This window comes from Haliotis rufescens, unplaced genomic scaffold (assembly GCF_023055435.1).
Source record: "Haliotis rufescens isolate VD_foot unplaced genomic scaffold, xgHalRufe1.0.p SCAF_3, whole genome shotgun sequence".
NCBI classification, from domain to species: Eukaryota; Metazoa; Mollusca; class Gastropoda; order Lepetellida; family Haliotidae; genus Haliotis; species Haliotis rufescens.
This window is the reverse complement of record NW_025964001.1, coordinates 63,282,346-63,303,647: the sequence shown is the minus strand read 5'-3', so window position 1 is coordinate 63,303,647 and position 21,302 is coordinate 63,282,346. Positions and strand designations below refer to the sequence as shown.

General features: G+C 38.4%; 1 protein-coding gene across 1 annotated transcript in view; it reads right to left on the bottom strand.

Moving 5' to 3' along the window:
- LOC124132378 (visual system homeobox 2-like) overlaps window positions 1-12,043 on the bottom strand; it is a 36,334-nt gene extending 24,291 nt beyond the window's left edge. The window contains exons 1-2 of the mRNA XM_046496266.2: window positions 11,237-12,043; window positions 10,959-11,058 (exon numbers count right to left, since the gene is read on the bottom strand). Coding sequence (XP_046352222.2) covers window positions 10,959-11,058; window positions 11,237-11,645 — 509 coding nt within the window. The 5' untranslated portion in view covers window positions 11,646-12,043. The remainder of the gene's footprint in view (window positions 1-10,958; window positions 11,059-11,236) is intronic.
- Between the last annotated feature and the right edge of the window lie 9,259 nt (window positions 12,044-21,302).

Sequence of the window (21,302 nt, the reverse complement as noted above, 5' to 3'; positions counted from 1 at the left end):
AGTTAACTCATTTCTTTCAGTTCAAGTGAAGAATTGACTTGCCTACAACAGGAGTTGTATAATTGATTCTAAAATATAATTATGGAAAGGCCGGCTTCTGTTGCTTTTATTTACCAGCTATGTAAAATGTTTAATTGAACAACGAGAGCACAAGATTATCGTACCATAAAACCTTGAACAAATAACAAAGGGGATGTAACGAATTCCAAACAAAATATTTTCAAGGTAAATGTTCTTCGTTTAACTTCCTCATTCCTGATCAGTGAATGATAACACACAGCACTTACACCTTTCTGCGTCAATATCTGACATATCCACAGTAGATCGCAGCAGGTGAATTTCAACTTTGACACCCAATCTAAATGAACGATGCGTGGGTTCACGACTCAATCAGATATCAGCTTTCTAAAACGATTCTTTACGACCTCGATTTGCAAATATCTGTCTTTGCACAAACAACATATGGCACAAACATTCCCTCGATAGTCCACTTTTTTTGTGTGTAGATGCCATGGCGCTCAGAAACGATAGGATGTATACACTACCCACATCGGCCTTTTTTCTTGGCATTAGGAGCTCTCCGATAACATTCGTTTTCGAGACACAGAAATCGTACAGGGCGCTCCAAAACGACAAGATGTATTTACTATCCACATCGGGCTTTTTTCTTGGCATTAGGAACTCTCCGATTCGTTTTCGAGATACAGAAATACTGCAGACAATTTAGAAGCCTCGATGTTCACCTGTCACGACCTCCTATGGGGCTGTCGTAAGATCTTCATACTGAGAGGTATCGAATAGTAGTAAAAGATCAGATTTTAATGAAATCACAATTCTGCATCTGTATCACAATGTCATTTTGTCACCAGCTCCTTGGGCACGGAGCTTAATACATAAAAAAGATATAACGTCAACGCCAGAGAATAACAAGTCTCGATTTTCCGCCGAAACAGATAACAATGGCGTTAAAGGCAAAAATGTGGTGAAAATTATGTAAACGGATCACTGTAAATCAGTGATGACATTCCACACATTTAAAAATAAAGAGTTTAAAAAATTAACAAATGGTAATATTGGATAATTTATACCTCACATGTTCAGTAATTTCAATTCATAAATAAACCATTTCGGCAAAATCATTAAACAACGTGAAAGGAATAATTTGAAAGAACCCCCTTGCGCTGTCAGAAAGATCACAGGGGCCCGTTGTACAAAACAACCTTAGCGCTACGACTGTCGTAATCCTATGTTAAGGTATGGGAGTTACAATCTCCTGAGCGCTAAGATCGCTTTCTCCAACGGCACCCAGGCCCCTGTGTAGCAGGCGTCATACATTATCAGGTATATTTGTGGCCGTGCGATAATAGGCACGTGTTAGAATCTGAAACAGCAAATATAGGAAGCACTCGATATTGATTAACCGGATAATGAAGATTCTAAATGTTGCTATTATATTATCCAATTACCTATTATGAGGATGCATTTATCAAAAGTGACATTGTGTAAAAAGATTGATGATTTTAGCACGACTTGTTTCAATAACACGGTATCAGCAGTTGGACGAGCACCGTCTCTACCATCCTGATGAGGAATAGCCTGCTTGCAAACATTGTGTCTCACATTACTTCTTTTAGACTTGATTATGTTCTCTGGTTTATATGACTGATTTTTGTGGCACTATTAAAATCTTCCTATACATGTTCATATACCTAATATATAGGTACAGTATGGAGCAAGACATGCTTACCCTTTTCGCGAACACCTGGTGTCAACACTGATTTTCAGTGATCCATTCATATTGTTCATCACTATTTTGACTTTTACGCTCAATGGAATCTCTTTCGACAGATAATCGAGACTTATTATTCTTTGACGTTAACTTTTTAACATGTAACAAATGTTATGTTTGGGATAACACTTTCTCAGTAAAGTACAAATTCTCGTACTTTTTTGGGTTGAGTCCCTTCCGGGATTCGAATCCACACTTGCCAGAGTGAGGCATCTAATGGCAAGCACACAAAGTTAGCGATCTCACCCACTCAGCCACCGAGGTTTCCACAAAATGAAAGTCCGACAACTGGTTGTCTAGATCACGTACTTTGAGTACCCCTCTGACAAGCGTAAATTGGCACGGCTCCCATGGCCGAAAGCTATGAAAACACAATGCCATTTAGAAAGTGGTCAAATGTAACAAATGTTATGTTTGGGATAACACTTTCTTAGTAAAGTACAGATTCTCGTACTTTTTTGGGTTGAGTCCCTTCCGGGATTCGAATCCACACTGCCAGAGTGAGGCACCTAATCGCCAGCACACAAAGTCAGCGATCTAACGCACTCAGCCACCATTGTGTATTCGTTAACTTTCTACATTTAAAACATAAGAATGAACCGTTCAATCAATAATGAGTGTTTTAAAACTAGAGCCATCTTGTACCTTAATGTAAAATAGAGTGTACAGGAATCGCCGATAATTGATAAATCAGAAAGGTTCTACCGCTGCCAGAAATAGTATTTTACTGCCACGAAAATGCTTACTGTGTTAACAGTGGTAGAATTAATCCATGATTCTTAATCGTTATATAATTATTTCTAATACATTAAAATATATACATGTTCTGTGTCGCATATATGGTAGTTTGCCCCTTTGAATGTCTCAACAACAGACGCTTTGAAATTAGTTAACCGAGCCTTGAACGTGACTGTAATGGGAAACACATGTTCCTAAATTGGAAAATCGTTACACAGTTCACACGTCGTGAGTGACATCGTCCATCACGTCTGACGCAACCACCACAGGGCAACATCCGTCACTGCAGTTGACATCTGTTGACATGTCAATAATTTGTTGACGTGTTAACACCTCTAAAACAATACATATCGTTATTTCTGTTACTTAAAACAGAAACCGAATATTTCATGTTGGCGTGTGACCAACAAGTGTTATTTTTAAACTGTATCTGTCACGATGTAACTAAAGATAAACGCTGAGTATGATTTAAATATGTTCTCTATTTCCGAGGATGCGACATAAACACCTGGCATAAGAAAGTATACACCCATGTTTGAAAGTGAAACAAACAAGAAATGGTTATTCGATGGTGATGTATTAGGTACGAGTATCATTGTTGTGTTTTGAACCTTAATTTGTGGTGTTTCGGCGCCTAGTAACGCTTGATAACCGGTTTTTTAAGTTACATCCATTTTTCAAGTCTTTGAAAGGTATTTAGATGTGATACACACGAGGAAGAGAATATATGTATGTCAACTTCTTTAATATGAGGAACACAACGTTTCGGAGTATATGCTTACTCCTTCATCATCCTTCCTGATGAAGGAGTAAGCATATACTCCGAAACGTTGTGTTTCTCATAATAAAGAAGCTGACATCCATATATTCTCTTCCTCAATTTTCAAGTGTTTACGATCATTTGCCCGGAAGTGTATTTTTTACACGGTAACGTTCGAACACCAAACTGATTTTCGGTCTTGTTTTTTATCAACCAAAGGCGCTTGGAAAGAACGTGACATGATGTATGGTTGTTTTTTGTTTGAAATAATAGCCATTTAACGTCACATTTTAACATGTTTGTAAGTTAGAATTAATATACTTTGTCTGTCAACGCAAAACACATCAATTGCTATATCTACAATGATTGCAACAACAATGATTTCATAGATACGGCATTTACCTACAATATCACATAAACGGAGCTATATAGAAGGGATAATTGTTCCAACGCATTATCTTCTCATTCGAACAAAATTTATTCACAAACAAACTTTCTCTTCGTGTATTAGAAAAGTGAATATTTTAGCAGTATCCAAATTCGTATTTCTGACTCATAAAAAAAGGTATATTAAAATGGAATTTACAAATTCAAGAACCAACACATACTGGTGTCAATACTGCTGAGTGCGGCGTTAAACAACAAACAAACAAACAAAACAAAAAATTCATCCCGTCTGTCACCCTGTTTATGGTTTTTGTTAATCTCAATGTATCTCAGCAATACCATGCACCATCCAGTTATTGATAACTAGCTTGCCAAACAGCACTTGTATACTGAAACGTCGCATTGACGTACATGTAAATAGAGAAGTGGAAGTTGTTTGTTTGTTTGTTGTTTACACAACATTTAGCAAAGTTCCAGCTGTATGACGGCGACCTGTAAGTAATGCATCTCGACCAGACAGTCCAGTGATTGATATTATGAACAATATTCCACGCCGTTGGGGTACGATGACATGCAATCAACTCAGTCACCGAACCAGAACGCCCGATCGATTTGGTCGCTTCTTATGACCAGCACATGTTTCTGGGGACCAATTCTAACCCGGAATCCAAGGGGTATTGTACGAGTCAATACGAATGACGTCACGCCATGATATAACTGGAATACTGTTAAAAGCGGCGTTAAACCCGACTCACTCACTCACTCACTCACTCTCGAATGACGTATTCGACATATATTGGTATAAATAAACAATACATTCAACATTTACGAGGAATACATCACGAGTACTTTTAAAACACACCTAAGAAGACGAAGTTCATGATATACAAAACTCACTGTCAACTGTATTACATGTGTGTGTTTAATCATTACCAACATATGAATGTATATATGCACGTGCGAACGTTAATGGTAACATCGGCAAACATAGTTATCTTTTATCAGTAATAATCATTTTATAAAAGCCTCAAACCCATTCCAATAAATATGAGAACTCTCTGCTTAGATATCATGAGTGCACTGTACGAGAAGGCCTGTGAAGATCCGGGTTAGAATAGGTCTTCGGCAACCCTTGCTTGTCGTAAGAGACGACTAACGGGATCGGGTGGTGAGGCTCGCAAAATTGGTTGATGAATGTCATCGTCTCCCAATTGCGTGGATCGATGCTCATGATGTCAATCACTGGATTGTCTGGTCCAGATTCGATTATTTACAGACCGCCGTCATATAGCTTGAATATTGGTCAGTGCGGCGTTAAACAACAAACAAACAAACAAACACTATACGACTATGTCATAAGCATGTGTTTATGAATCACCATTACATAGAAATTGCACCAGGTGTTCAAGAAAAGGTACCGCATCCTGCGCCATTCGCCAGCATGGTATCGGACTTCAAAACCCTGGAACGACGTTGACACTTAATATGACCTTCTTAATATGCCATTAAACTGATTGTTTCTGCGAGATTGAAAACTCGATCAAGCATCACAAAAGTTATCAAAGCATACACTGTTGCAAGCTCTGTCATCGACACCCGCTGCAGTGTGTCAGTGACATTTCGAGCCACGCTTGTGGTCTGGAGTGCTGTCATACGTGATGATCTTTGGATGCAAATGTCAATTTAGCTTGGGAGACTTGTCATATTGAGAATGTCATTAAACGAAAACTATTGCCCGGATTTATATCTTGTCTCATATATAACATGACCTTGACTCTCATGCACAACTGGTGCTGGCCGGCCTGTTCTGGAAATGCCTGATGTCACAACGGTATATTTCCGAATAAATGCTTTGAAGTGTTGCCTCCACTTCTGAAACGACCATACATGTCGTTAAACGTTGACTCAAGTCAATATGCAGCAATAGCAAGGCTGAGTCAAGTGAGTGACTGAGTGAGTATGTTTTTACGCCGCTTTTAGCAATATTCCAGCAATATCACGGCGGGGGACACCACAAATGGGCTTTACACATTGTACCCATGTCGGGAATCGAACCCGGGTCTTCGCCGTGACGAGCTAACGCTTTAACCACTAGGCTACCCGACCGCCTCTGGGTTGAGTCACATTCAAAGACATTCAAACGTCTAGACGAGAAATGGGCACGAAGACATTAATAATAGTGCCTCCTGAAGTTATTGTCGGTTCATATTAATTTAGATCAACCATTGTCATACCCCCTTCATTTGTAACTGAATTTGACAAGTGGTCCCCTAGAAGGGTCAATCATACTATCCCAAAATGGTTGTGTCTGGGGTCTGTTCTAGCAATTCATCATAAAACCTGCCTCGACATCTTGAGTTTGTGCCAGTTGAGGAGGTAGCAACACATTACAAGAACTGTCATTCAGGTCAACAAACCAATTTTGGACCAAGCCTTTTAAAACAGTTGATAAATCAGTGGAAAGTCCTTCTCAGCAGGGAGACGACTGGGAAGAGAGAGAGACAAGATCGACTGGCCATTATCCAGTACAGCTGTACTTCACATACAATAGGCTTCTCTATGTATAGACTAAATGGTTTCAAGAAACGGAATGGTTACATCTTTATTCTCTAAGACCACAAATACATCGTCTTTACTACGCTGAGCCATTACGTGTTTTGTTTGCAGCTTGACTTTAACCTTGACATTCCTACTTAAAGATGTGTGAGTGAGTGAGTGAGTGAGTGAGTGATTGAGTGAGTGACAACATCCCAGCACTATCAGGGCGGGGGATCAGAAATTGGCTTTAAAAATTGAAGCATCAGTTACAAAAATGATGTCCGATGCAATTCCCTATTTTGACTTCCTGTATTGTTTTTCATGTGAACAGTTGACTTGCCTTTGCGTGTGTTTGTAACAGGTGGATACGGGCTGGATACGCTAACCTTTTCGCGAACACCCGGTGTCATCACTATTTCATAGTGATTCATAAACACATGCTTATGATATAGTCGGAATCGTACTATCGGCTTGCAGAGATTTCTCTTCGATATGATTAAGGTTTTGTTGCTTTATTTACACATTGTTTCCATGTGGGGATCAAACCTGGACCTTCCGCGTGCGCCAACAAACGTTTTATCCACTAGGCTATCACACTGCCCCCGACGACAACACCGTGTTCACTTGTATAAAGCATAATAACGAGCTGGTTACAGCTCATAATTTGATATACATTTACATTAAATTCATCAATAGCATAGCTTTGTATTAATGAACACTTATTGTTTATTCAATAGCGTTGTGCGGATTATATACACGACACATGAGTAATATACATACATGCATAATCTTGCAGCGGTTATAACGCTCTTGAAATGACATCATTTTACAATCGGTGTGTGGTTTGAATTCTAATCAAATGGAATTTGCACTCAAATGACATCGTTAATTTTCAGTGGTCGCGTGGTAACATGATGAATAAGCCTTGTGACATGCACACGTTGACAAATAAACTGCACTGGCATACATATCGCTTTGTAAGTTATTTTTCCAATATTCTAAGTTTGTCGTCGTGACGGGGTATCTAATAATTACAATTTTATATTAATATTGATTTTGACACATGCAGAACTGTGTTATTAGTTTGGACAATGGTACAGACGGATATGTTCTCATCTATTAACGGCGGTGATCGACTTTGAAAGCATATGCCTTAGGTAATCAGAAAATATGCATTTTGTTAATTTGAAGGGGAAAATAGTCCTATCATAAAATATATTGTTTTACATGCACGAACATGGAGTACAATATTACCTCCAATCTCTACCAAACCATCGTCATTACAAAATTTCATATTCGTTCATGAAAGAAGATCTTTCATAAGCAAATGTATACTTGTATGTTGTATATTTCATAACTGTATATTGTATATTTCATAAGTGTATAATTGTATGTTGCAATTTCATTTAATATCGTATTAAATTTCTACAAGTATTAACGCTTTCAATTTGCTTTTTAAAACATTCAAATTTAATATATCTATTTATACGATATTAATTACCACCAAGTAACACAAGTGCATAATAATTCCCATCAATACATTTAATTCGCAAAAGCGAATTATTTTAATGAGGACGTACTGTGTCATCACCTTATCTATTCTCTCAACATACAACACCAGAAGACCGTTCAATGTGTTTCTATGTAAGCCGCGTCAGTGTTTGTAAAATATCGAACAGGGTAATCATTATCTAAAGGATGGAGTTGATTACCTAAAGTGTAAACCATACATGCAACACAAAAGTCATTAAGAACCAATCGCCTCATGTCCAAATACCATTCGAGTTAGTTTCAACGTTAACTATGGTAGGATATTTTTCACATTAAAGAGGAGGCTTGACGTTTTGAGGCCAACTGCGTCAAAATTAAGACCACGAACCATTTCCCCGTACATTCAAATACTCGCTCGAAGAAATCTCGGCAAGCGCTTAAACTGGTGACGAGAAAATCAGATAATCAGCGAATTAATATCGATTATCCACAAAAGTGATCGATGTGGTTTTTGGTTAGATCACGTTACAGCATTCCTGCACATGGTTCTCCAGAGCAAGAGGAGAATAATTCAAGGTAATTCCAAAGTGAGGTATAAAATGTTCACATTCCTACATTTCGTTTGGAAAAGATTTAGGCAATTGAACATGTTTCGACATTTCACATGGATCGAGATCTCCTAGTTAAATCTATTTGATATAAAATGCATATCTTGATTAGTCATTTGAATTATTTAATTATCTGCTATTAGCTGTATCATATATGGATGAAGGAACGGCGGTCGTTTATGGGGATAGTGTATTCGATTAAAGTAATTCAGCCAATTCAACGCATCGGACGTGAGAAGAAACTGAATATTTAATTTAAATAATGTTTTCTTAAACGATGTGTATTATCGTTCGTTTACACGAAAAATTATGTTTGGTTCACTAATCAATATAATCGATACGCAGAATTCAGTTTACAGAGCGATTGTTATGAAATGAATCAACGATAGTAGAATCACAAATGGTGACATAAATTTGAGCATTCATAATTCAGCTTATATATCGCTTTATATGTGCTAAAATTAACATAAACTGATTTCATAATTTGAAAATTAAGAAAATCAAGCACGAAGTTCTCTTTTATAATAAATATTCGTAAATATAAATTGAACAGTACAATGTTCCCAATTTTCCTGAAACCATGCCTGTATATTAATTTTATTTATCAGAACATTTATGAGAGTTTCGGCCACATTACATAAACTATTTCATTTATATTTTGACAAAGATATTTTCTCATTATGTTTAGACGTTCAACCGTTCAAATGATATAATGAGAATTTCTACACAATTCTTCAACATCGCAACACTGACAACACTGATTCCCTCAGTGCAATCAGCTAATTGAGGGGCAAATATCATATGAAAAGTACCCAAACAGACTGTTTACATTAAACCACCAAAGCTAGTTTGATATTGGAACGTTTGACGTTATTGGATGAGATAGCACATATATACAGTAATTAGCACCATATCATTTATTAATTGCCATTGACAGTGGTCCCGACGAGGAGAGAATAGAATTTCCTCGAATAATACCAGACTACTAAACAATGTCTCGCAACGGGTTTCATTCATTCAATCCAGTGTTAAACATTGCTTACAAATATACATGGATCTAATTACACATTTGGGTAAATATGTGTGGTAAACATTCTGCTGTAACGAAGAGACAAACTACAATTGAATCCGCGAGTCAATAGATGTAACATGGTCATGCAATGCAATTATTTACCCGTGACAATCCAGTACAAGTTTGTTGTTCGCCATGTAGCACGATTTGGCAGTTTTGTATATCAGTCATTTATTTTCAAAATTTGAAGTTTAGTATAATTTTAACGCATTATAAATTGACGTTTGAATTATGTGAATTATTAAGGTTGATAAACGAGATTTCAGAACTAAATTAATGTTTCAAATGATAGATTAATGTTTAAAAGTGATGAAATATTATTATTTTGTTAACATTTCGTTTCAGAATAGTACGTCGGCTTTTCATCTATGACATTCGTTTTGTATATAATATTTCTCTGTATCTGATAAAATTTCACTAATTTCTGTTCATTACACATACATGTGCGCACAGAATCAATCATTTATAAAACCTTTATCCTCATAATCCCGTGAAAATAATATTCATGATGCATATCCATGCATAACGTGAATGCAATTACCAAATAAACAAACAAACAAAGACGATACATTCAAATGCATTCGATTGAAAATGTGTTCAATTTTCACAAACAATATATTCTATAAAACATCCCAAATTGAACTTTTACATATTTGATCCGATAATAAATGTGAAAAAATTATCAATAAAAACCGGTTAATATTTATGAATATAAATGCATATTACCATTATATTAATCAAGCATGCTCAAAGTAAGTGAATTAAAGGTATCAATGAAATTAATCACTTGAAACCATATGCAACACACATTCGCACAGATGTAATCTAAACACACAACTCCAATCAGTCAGAGGGAACGACGGACCAGTTGGAATCGATTTTTGATCGATATTACACTTTGTTTAATGATTGCGGGATACACGCGTGAGAACAAAGGTTATTGAATGGTTATATTAGCAACGAGGCATTGTTCGTTATTACAAGTTGACTACACGTGAAACATGTCCATTGAGTAATTGGCAATCTTTCGTAGATCACGGCTAAAAAACATTAACAAGATTAATGAATTAACGATAGACAGTGATGAAGGTTAGCGGGAATTAATTGTTTTCTATAACGCTAACACAAATGATTTGATCAGTTCAAACTAATCACACGTTTAATGTGAAACGAGTTGCAATGTCTTTAATGAAATATTTCAAATTAGGTTTTCCTGGGAAAAACTTCCAAACCACTGCCAAAGAGGAATAGGAAGAGCTGATTCACCCTTGCATTATTCGGAGGGGAGGGGTGTTTGATACTCATATATACCCTGTATTTGTGCGGGTAATTTGCTGGTCTACAATTTACCCATCATGCAAAGTAAGGAAAAGATAATAATGCAAGGGAACAACATAATATAATTTTCCAGTATTAAGTGTATGGTGGGTCATAATATTATGGAATTTATAATGTTCGATCCGTAACTGTATATTTATTTACATTTCTGATCGATATAGTTCAAGTCAGTGATTGAAGTAGCACTTTGCAATATATAAATATGAAATTATGAAATATGATTGATAGCAATAATACCTGTGTCGTCTTTTCTTCTTCTTCTTTTTTCCAGAAGGCTGAGAAAGATGGAGTGCCTCAAATGTTGACTGTTGAGGCAGTGCTTTTCTGTCGTCTACATCTGAAATCCAATGACATATTTCATTACCGAAAACCTCTCATATTGTGTTGGGAAATTAATGGTAAATGACACATTTACCATTGAGAAAGTTTGAAAAGTTTGAAAAAATAAAGCTGATTATTCAAACAGAAATTGGTTTATATATTTTACAGGGCGACGAAAGTCGAACATTACTTACCTGTTTTACCATATTCTCTATTATTGGCAGCCTGGAAAATGTTAAAGTTGAGAATAGTTTGTCCAGAAGTGGTCAGTGAGTCTATGAGGGGAGATCCCCAGGGTGGGTAGGGATAGCCCCCATGGTGGGCCTGCCGTGAGGGGGGTGCCCCCAGGGAGTAGATGGACGCCCGGGGGTCGGGTAGGTGGCTTGACTTGTGGGTCAGGCTCAACTCACTGGGAGACCCGGAGTTGGGTGTTCTCTCCTGGTTTTGTCTCAGACCCAGCAAATCACGGATAGAAAAAGCAGTCTTCTTTCTGGGTTCCATGAAAAAAGAAGCTGAAGTGGATAGGGAGGCAAAAGTCCTGTTGTCCAAAGGTCCGTGCTCGTGCAGACTGGTCATCAGAGTTTGATGGGCTCCGCACTTCATCGTCTGGTCTATCAACGTCAAGAGATAGACGGCATCCGCTCGAGCAGACGACACCGCGATTGTCCGTCACACGCGAAACACAACTCACTCAGACGGAGCAGAGCCACATATTTTATCCCACGGTGTGAAAACAAGAACGTCTCTGGACAGATAAAACGGCAAAAGTATCCGCCCCTCCAGATCGCGAATATTGAACACTGTGTCATTCACCGTAATCGCCAATTGTCGGAACCCTTTCAATACAGCCATTGGTTAAATTTCTCGGCTCAACGATTCTTCAATATTGATGATTAAGTAGCTAGGAGAAGTAGGTGGCACAGCTCCCCCTATCTCGCCTCAAATCAGGCAAATATTAGGCGTATGCGATTAGCAAGGTATCGCCAATAAAACAAGATGTGTTGGAATTGGCCGGGGTATGATTGATAGCAGTAAAACGGGCTTAGACGGCGTGGTGGTAATTGTAGGATATTGATGAAGTGTTCCTGACCAATCAGGGTGTAATGGCATGAACTAACTAGCCAGGAGACGCATTTGAGAGAGACAACCAGTCTAACAGAATGCAAGTTATACGCCGTCAGCAAAGAAGGTATTAAAGATGAGAGCTATTAAAATGTAGCGTTGTGTGCTTAACACAACGCCTCAAATAACGGAGAATATATCAGGTAATCCTGGGGAATGTTATAATTATTTCAGAGTGTCATAACTAACCGCAAATTCCGTGGTGATGTACAGAAATATCTTGAGAGTAAACGAGTTACAAAGTTTTCAAATCTCTCTGATACATTGAACAGATTTTGGAATACAATTTGAAACATTGTTTGAAGTGCAGAATAAAATTTGTATTGTATGTGAATTACAAATGGATTTATTTAAATACAATTTGTTTTTATCGGGGTAGTGTTGTGCGTCAGAAATTGCTCTACTGCAACTGTTAACGACCATGCGTGCAAACTAGCATATATTTTATTTGATAGTATTTACTTTCATAGAAGAACCATGTGGTTGCTCAAAATGATGTTTCCATGCTCTGTTAGACTAACATCTAGCCTCTGAAATGAAAATATTTTACAGAAAAAAACGTAAAATTATCTCAATACAAAACAAATAAAAAGGAGCCCAGTGACTCTTCAATTTTCATCTGCCTGAAACTGCAGTAATCTAGACTTGCCCATTATTATAGACTTGCATGGTCTGTATTGGATATATTTCTTTCAGGGTCTGTATGACAGACTAATGTTCTCTTAACTTCAACTGATTTATACAATGGCTTATACATGATCTTTATCACAATGAAATTAAAGTTGTAGAATTTGATTCAAATTCCGACTATTTCGTTGTGTGATAATTACTGCTAATTTAAAACAATTAATCGTAATCAATGGGCTTTCGTTGAAAATGGAAGATATTACTTTACTATTTCTGGGATTAAAGCGAAGGGTGTCAGATAACGCTGACGTCAAATCAACCCAAAATGTTTGAACCAATTTGGCTATTATAAATTTCGTAATCATTCCTCAACTATTGTAACCACCCCTCTACTATTTTTATTACTTTTTAACTTTCCCTTAGCTTCCTTGTACTGACACACGTCACAAATTCCACCCCCTCACTGGATCCAGCGGGCGGGGGTGGGGGTGGGGGGTCAGGTGATGATCCAAATACTGGATCCGCTTCTGCACTAATACATACAATAAACCCTAACCTACGATTCCGGGTTCGAGTTGGTCCCCAGCAACCCATGCATGTCCAATAAGGCTTCTGATGGATCGGGTGGTCACGCTTACTGAGTTGTTTGTATATCATCGTTTCCTGTCGGCATGGATCGTTGCTCATAATATTAATTAATGTTTAATTACAGGCTGCCATCATATAGTTAGACCTAGGTGTGTGAAGCGATAAAAAAACATATAAACAAACAAGCACAAAAATGACACCAGGTGTTCGCGAAACGGGTTCAATCAAAACAGTCACACACTCACGACGTAACCCTGATTAACAACTTTTGAACAAGATTCATAGGACGTATTTTGAAATCTTCGTAAAAATTGGTAGTTATCAACCTCATAACAACAAGACCGTCCCATCTACACAAGAACCAATCAACCCCGTGAAGTTCTGAGTGTTCAGCAATCCATGCTTGTCGTAGGCGACTAAATGGATCGGGTGGTCAGGCTCGCAAAATTGGTTGATGAATGCCATCGTCTCCCAATTGCGTAGATAGGTGCTCATGATATCAATCTCTGGATTGTCTCGTCCAAACTCGATTATTTTACTTACAGACTGCCGTCATATAATGTGACGTTAATCAACAAAACAACAAACAAACAAACATGGAACAACTGTGAATAAGTTTTTAGATTTAACTGACGTGACATGTATAACTCCTGAAGTTCGGATATTTCATAAGTCGGTTGTAGTCATATCCCGGGACACATTCCGGATTCAATTCCCATAATGTGTGATGCCTATATCTAATGTCTCCCTGCTATTGCTGGAATATTGCTAAAAGCCACTTGAAAATACACTCACTAACTATTCATATCCAATTTGCATATGATGTCACGAATTTGAAACTAAGGTTCCAACGCAGGTTAAAAACGTCAGCGTTGAAAGACGATTCCATGTTCTATTTATGTTACACTTAACCTAATTTATTATACAAGTGTGACACTTCTAAGACAGCGTTAAATAGGCGAGGTGAGGTGAAATTGGGTTTAACGTCGCGTCCAGGAATATTGCACTTATATAGCGACGTGTGTGTGTGTGTGTGTGTGTGTGTGTGTGTGTGTGTGTGTGTGTGTGTGTGTGTGTGTGTGCTTGTACTAGTGCGGACTGATGCCGATTTATAGTGCTAGCTCACTGAGATACCATGCCGCAGTTTAACATGAATATCCCATTCAGACACAGTATACTGACTCCGAGCCGACCTTGTTTTAGCCCCTTAAAGCCGAGCGCCAGACAGGGTAACAACAAGTACCATCTTTTAACGTCTTTAGGTATGACGCGTTCGGGGATCGAACCCCGGACCTTCCGCTCTACCACTAGGCCACGGAAGCGGTCTGTTAAATAGGGATCAAAGCACGAGCTACATTGGTAGCCCATGGCAATTCCTTCCTTTGTGTGAAAATATTCTATAATAATTACTTGCGCACATAGACGCGTGACTGATCAAATACATTCTATGTTAAAGTATTAGAGTTCCTCACGCCCATCGTTAAGAACGCTTTGTGCAACCGTCGTCAGAAACCATTCTGTGATGACAGAAGACGTATGTCAACATTATTAAACACTTTTACCCGAAAGTAACGCACAAAAAGCAAGACCTCTTCGTTAGGATTTCGAAAGACATTCTTCAAATGACAGTCTTCAAAGTTCAGCTAAGTTCATGAACCAGAGCACAAGTTGGTAGGTGACCTCCACCGCTATAATTTCTTGCTCCGATGACCCCCGGGGTTAAGTTGCTGCCAAGTCATCATTGGAGACGGCAGTCGACTGAAGTAGCCGGTTAACCCGGCTCCCGAAGCCGTAATGCGCAAACGAAGGCGCCAGAATTACCTATAATTAAATAAGCGGTGGCAATTTGACGAATTGTAAACAAGGAAATCCCAATCTAAATCCCATTCACTTCATTTTACACGATTTCGCAGATATTAAAATCGAATTTCATTTTCCAGGAAGACCCTATAATAACGAAGGCACATTACCTTCGAGCGACACGAAAGGCCCTCGCGTGCAAGTCCAATGGGTCTAATGTAGTTTCGGCGCTACGAGATGGTCGCCTTTGTTTACCTAATCACAGAGATATACTTTTTCGGATTCCTTGGCAATTGATTCGGAATATTTTTTTCCCTCAATTGCTGGCCAATGTAATTGATTTCAATGTCCCGTGGACTCTGCAGAGAAACTTTCAGCCCGAGTAGAAGACTTAAAAGGATTCCTTCTCATGTGCGGCGACTTTTTAATCAAGATTGCTGAACTCTTGTCAAAGGCTGGGATTGTTGCCCCTGCGATTGTGAAGCTTATCAACGTGCTTTGTGTGGCCATAGTCTGCGAGATGATATAATTAACGCTCTATGACGAGTGGCTTATTAAGCTCCAACACAAGCAAAGCACGTTAGATACAGATTTGCCATCAGCCCTCTGTCTAAGCTTGGCTGCATAACCAATTGACTGATTTTCTTGTTATTGAGTTGAGATGGCGACACTTAATATCATTTATGATGCAATTTTGGCTCAGAGGTGGTTCCATAAAAAATATTCACGCATGCTGAAATAGCTTTAAGCAGTGGGTACATTGATCGTTTAATTTTACTATTTCAGTAAGCCCGCGGTTCTTCTGGTTTCAACTTCATGAAATTGGATTGTGTATTCCCTTAGCATATCCCATGTTCACGAAACGCGACCCGTTCAAATTCCATTCTCCTCGTTGGTTAGTTACATAAAAACAATTTATGTTAAATTCTGACAGGGCTCCAGTTGTGATGTGCACAAGGAATCCTTTGACAATATTTAGGTGTTTCGGTTGTTTGTTGACTGGAATAGATCATACTGTATGATTATTGTCTGTTTTAGTATGGTTACATTGCTAGTTTATTTATTATTTGTATATATCAATAATGCTTTCATTCATCATAATCTGAATAATTGGTTCTCGACCCTGGTGTAGTGAGATTTTACGCACAGGAAAACGCGAGTACAATCGAGTCCGCATCATGAATGTGTCTTCTATAAACTTTCACATCTGTGTGTTTGAATGGGCATTATTTCCAGCAACGTTGTATTGTGCTTGATGGTGACCTGTATGTCCGATGCAGTTCCCTATTTTGATTAGTACCATATGTTCCCGTGGTTTGTTTTTCATGGAATACTTGCCTTGCCTTTGCGCGTTTTGATGACAGGATATGCTCACATTTTCTCAAACAAGTGGTATTATCGCTATTTTATAATGATTCAGGAAAACATTCTTCTGACATAGTCCCAGTTGTGTAGCGGATTTCTTATGATTATGGAAATGGATTCGTAGCTTTATTTATATTGACGCAATTCAGCTTTTATATTTATTTGTTGTATTCAGCAATATATGATAGTTCCAATCAATAGTCAATTATTGAGGCTACAAATGACATTCCGCAAATAAAAGCGACAATTTCTTTCCATATTCACAAGAATTCTCTGCTAATATACCGACAAAGCCCTTTCCATATTCACAAGAATTCTCTGCTAATATACCGACAAAGCCCTTTCCATATTCACAAGAATTCTCTGCTAATATACCGACTTTATCATGAGCAGGTGTTTATGAATCACTATCAAATAGTGATGCCACCAGGTGTTCGCGAAAAGTTGAGCGGCAAATCAATTGTTCATCGGAAAAAAACACGGGAATTGGTACAAGTCAAAATAGGGAACTACATCGGACATCATTTTTGTCACTGATGCGTCAAATGTGGAAACGCAGCCACATGTCTACTTTTTGAAAGCTTCACTGGAGCCTCGTATGTTATAGCCTTGATCAAACAACTTCTGAGCAAGAGTTGTATGACGCTTGAAATCTTTATATAAAGGGAATTGTATCTAAAAAGTTTTTAAAAGTAAACACCAAAGGCTGGAGCTATAGCGAATAATACCAGGATCATGCGTTTGATCTTTACTATCAATTAGAGATGCTAGTCATTTGTTCACCTAAAAAGACACGGGAAAATATGGTGCACATCAAAATAGGAATTGCATCTGTCATATCTTTAGTCACTGATGCATCAAATTTGGAAATGTCTTGCATAATTTTTTCGAAAGCTTTACTTAAAAAAATGCACAAGTGAGTTCTGTTAACACCTACAGTTGACAGAAGGATGATTTGAGAGGAAATATACTACTCAAGAGAAGTTAAGAAACACCCGATTCTTTCATATTACTGTAGCTACTCTGTCGTGGCATAACTATAGTAATATGAAAGAGATGGATGCTCTTTAACTTCGTTTGAGGTTGTGAAATGGGGTTTAACGTCGCGTCCAAGATTATTGCACTTATATAACGACGTGCATGTACGTGTGTGTGTTTGTGTTGCTGCTTGTACTAGTCCGAACTGATGCCGATTTATAGTGCTAGCTCACTGAGATACCATGCCGCAGTTTAACATGAATATCCCATTCAGACACAGTATACTGACTCCGAGCCGACCTTGTTTTAGCCCCTTATAGCCGAGCGCCAGACAGGGTAACAACAAGTACCATCTTTTAACGTCTTTTGGTATGACGCGGCCGGGGATCGAACCCCGGACCTTCCGCTCTCCGGGCGGACGCTCTACCACTAGACCACGGAGGCGGTCTTAACCTCTTTTGAATAGAATGTATCACACAATAAGGTTTCAACTTAGATGGTCGTCGCTGGCATCAATGCCTGCATTTAACGGGATAAGATCGCTTGTGCATCAGACCCTGGCCACTACTGTCAATTAATTGGTCTGCGAGGTTCAAACGGCGAGAGGAGAAGTGCCGATCCGCCCACGTTGATGGCGGGTGACTGACATGCTGTCATGGTGCTGTCATGGGACTTGTCATGAGACATTATATGACACCCGAGCCAGGCTGAATCCTACGATAAATGTGTGGACAGACAAATTATCGTATTTAGGAAAGAGACAATGGCGCTGAAACAATGGCTTGGTCATATTCATCTTTCTAAGTAAACTATACTGCCGGACAAAAGAAAGTATAGCTTAAAAATTGGATTTGACTAATAAATTACAAACGTTGCCAATATCAATCAATCTTTGATTTGATTGGCCAGTTCTAAATTACACGGTTACATGGAGAGAGAGAGAGGGGGGGGGGGGGGGGGGGGCATTGATATATCAGCCCATCTAATGTCTGGAATAGATGGTATTTTTGTGGCATATATTTACGCCTTAGTTGTTGGTAAACATAACAAACAAGAACAAAATGATATTCATCTTCAACAATATTTTGTTTACAAACAAAACACAGTCTGTGATGTTTTAAATCATTTTAATATCGCCCAGTCTCAATTCGAAGCTGGTGGGAACAGCATCTAAACTGAGAAAGTGCAGTCCTATATTTAAAAGTAGATACTTTTTGCAGAGTTTATTTTGAAGGATGAATATATAATTGATTTGAACTCAATTACACAGCTGCATGCCGAGTTTGCTTATTTGAGGATTTTAATCGTAGAATAGATTCAGACATGAAGATATTAATATTATGTTGCTGTTGCCAAACATAGCCAAAGAAGAAATAACTAAGCTAAGAAGTGTAATTGATGCCGAAATAATCTTCCTATAATAAAAAAATATAATACAGTAAACTACGGTTATAACGAACTCAAAGGGACTACTAATTTTAGTTCGTTATAACCGTAGTTCGTTATAAGTACATATACAGCATAACTACAGCAAGTAGTCGGGACCAAAAAAAGTAAGTTCGTTATATCCGTCAGTTCGTTATAAGCGTGTTCGTTATAACCGTAGTTTACTGTAGGTTCATAAATTGTAACATTTCTTTTCCAATGTAGATTCTGGCGTAGTGGTCATCCTGAACTAATATTTTATCACACTTTTGAAAACATATCACACAGGGTAGCTTCCTAAATATCAACACCCCACACATAACCATTGTTTGTTTAATGTATAGCCACCATCAAACATAGGTTTATACTTTCTTTTGCCTGGAAGATCAGCTTGAGTAAATCAGTTATAAAGTCGACATTTTACAGTATTGATATTACAAGGTAGTATGGATATTACAGGGTAGTATTAATATTTCACTCTTGTATTGGTATTACAGGCTAGTATTTAAATTACACACACACACACACACACACACACACGTGCATGCATGTCGCTGTGCAAGTGCAATAATCTTGGACCCGAAGTTTTACCCTATTTCACCACAACTTTAACTCTTGATTAAAAAGGCGCCCCGATTCGCTGTGCAGAGTTGCGTCCCTTGGGCACGCCAGAAACCTGTAATTGTGGGTTCGAATCCCGGTTCGCCCCGATTATGTTTCTAGGTTTGTCAGCACCATACCCGTGCTCGTAGATTTCACCGAAGTGGTAAACGTCTGAGACCTTCATCACTTCGGGCTTTCCTTAAACATTAAGCCGACACGCCCCGATATAACTGGAATACTGTTAGAAGCGGCGTTTAACCCAACTCACTCACTCACTTGATTGAATAAATGCTTGCCATATTCATAAGAAATCTCTGCCAAAAGCAGAGTCGATTGTACGATTCCGACTATATCATGTGATTATGAATCACTATCAAACAGTGATGATCCCAGGTGTCAGCGAAAAGGTATCCATCGGTGGCACCCGTCACAAACACATGCAAAGGCAAGTCAACTGTTAACCTGAAAAAAAGCAACATATGGTACAAGTGAAAATAGCGAATTGCATCGGACATCATTGTTATCACTGAAGCGTCAAATTTGGAAATGTCCTCCACATGTCTACCATAAAACGTTTTGAAAACTCTACTGAGGCCTTGAATGTTGTAGCCTTAACTTGCTCGATTGTACCTCAAAAGTTGTGGAATGTAGACACCAACGGCTGGAGCTGCAGGAATATTGCTCGACAAAAAGGGGAAGTTGCCTATTGGAAAGTCAACCCCTCTTGTCATACAGTCTTGTGTCTTGTGTCATCAGCGTCTATGAATCCCTATCAAATAGTGATGACACCAGGTGTTCGCAAAAAGGCGAGCGTATCCTGTCCGTCCGGTGGCACAAGTCACAACAAACACATGATAAGGCAAGTCAATTGTTCACCTGAAAAACTATTAAAACTATATTCTGGTTGTTCAATGTAGATGTTTGTTTCAGGTTTATACTGTTGAATATGGTGAGCGTTTCCAGCCCGAAATTCGTCATAAGCGCATCAAGTGTTCACCGGCAAAATCACTGGTGCATATGGTTCAACTCAAAATGGGGAATTGTATTTTTGTCACTGACTAATGATTTGCTTCACATTTTAAACCAACTCACCTACCAGTCTTAAGTAAGAAATAGGTTACGTTAGAAAATAGACGATTACAAATTCTAAAATATGTATGCCTTTGTGTAACTCTCAGATGAAGAAATATTGACCTTTACAGCTTTAATGAGCTTTTAGTGAAAGTAAAATGGACAAAATTAATTCTATATGTTCTAAAATAAATAAAATGGAGTTTAGATGGAGTCGACGCTTGGCGTGTAACCTATAGGATCGCAGAATAGAGGAATCGCGTGGTGAAGACGCTGTAATAATTACACCTGGCGCCTCATTGTAATCACAGAGCCTACTGCGGGAATGGTCAAAATGACTAATGTAATCGAAGATGTGGACAGAGCTGTTCAAGTCAGCGTTGACAAATAGAAACCCATAGATTGTAATTCAGAAGCCTCAGACATCACGATCTGTTGAAAACTGACAATAAGCAAGGCCATGCTGTCCAGACAGCTACTACACGTGCGTGTGGTCGAATTCGGTTGATCTTTATCTTAACGAGTAGTTCATTGGTCTTCGTGGAAGCCACAGCGCGCTTCGGTGAAGAATGTGGGTGACCAACAGAAGTTTTGGTTTTGCCAAATCACTAAAATAGAAAATGATGTTTGTTTCTTCTTCAACGTCACACTCAGCTATCATCCAACTATATGACGTCCTTA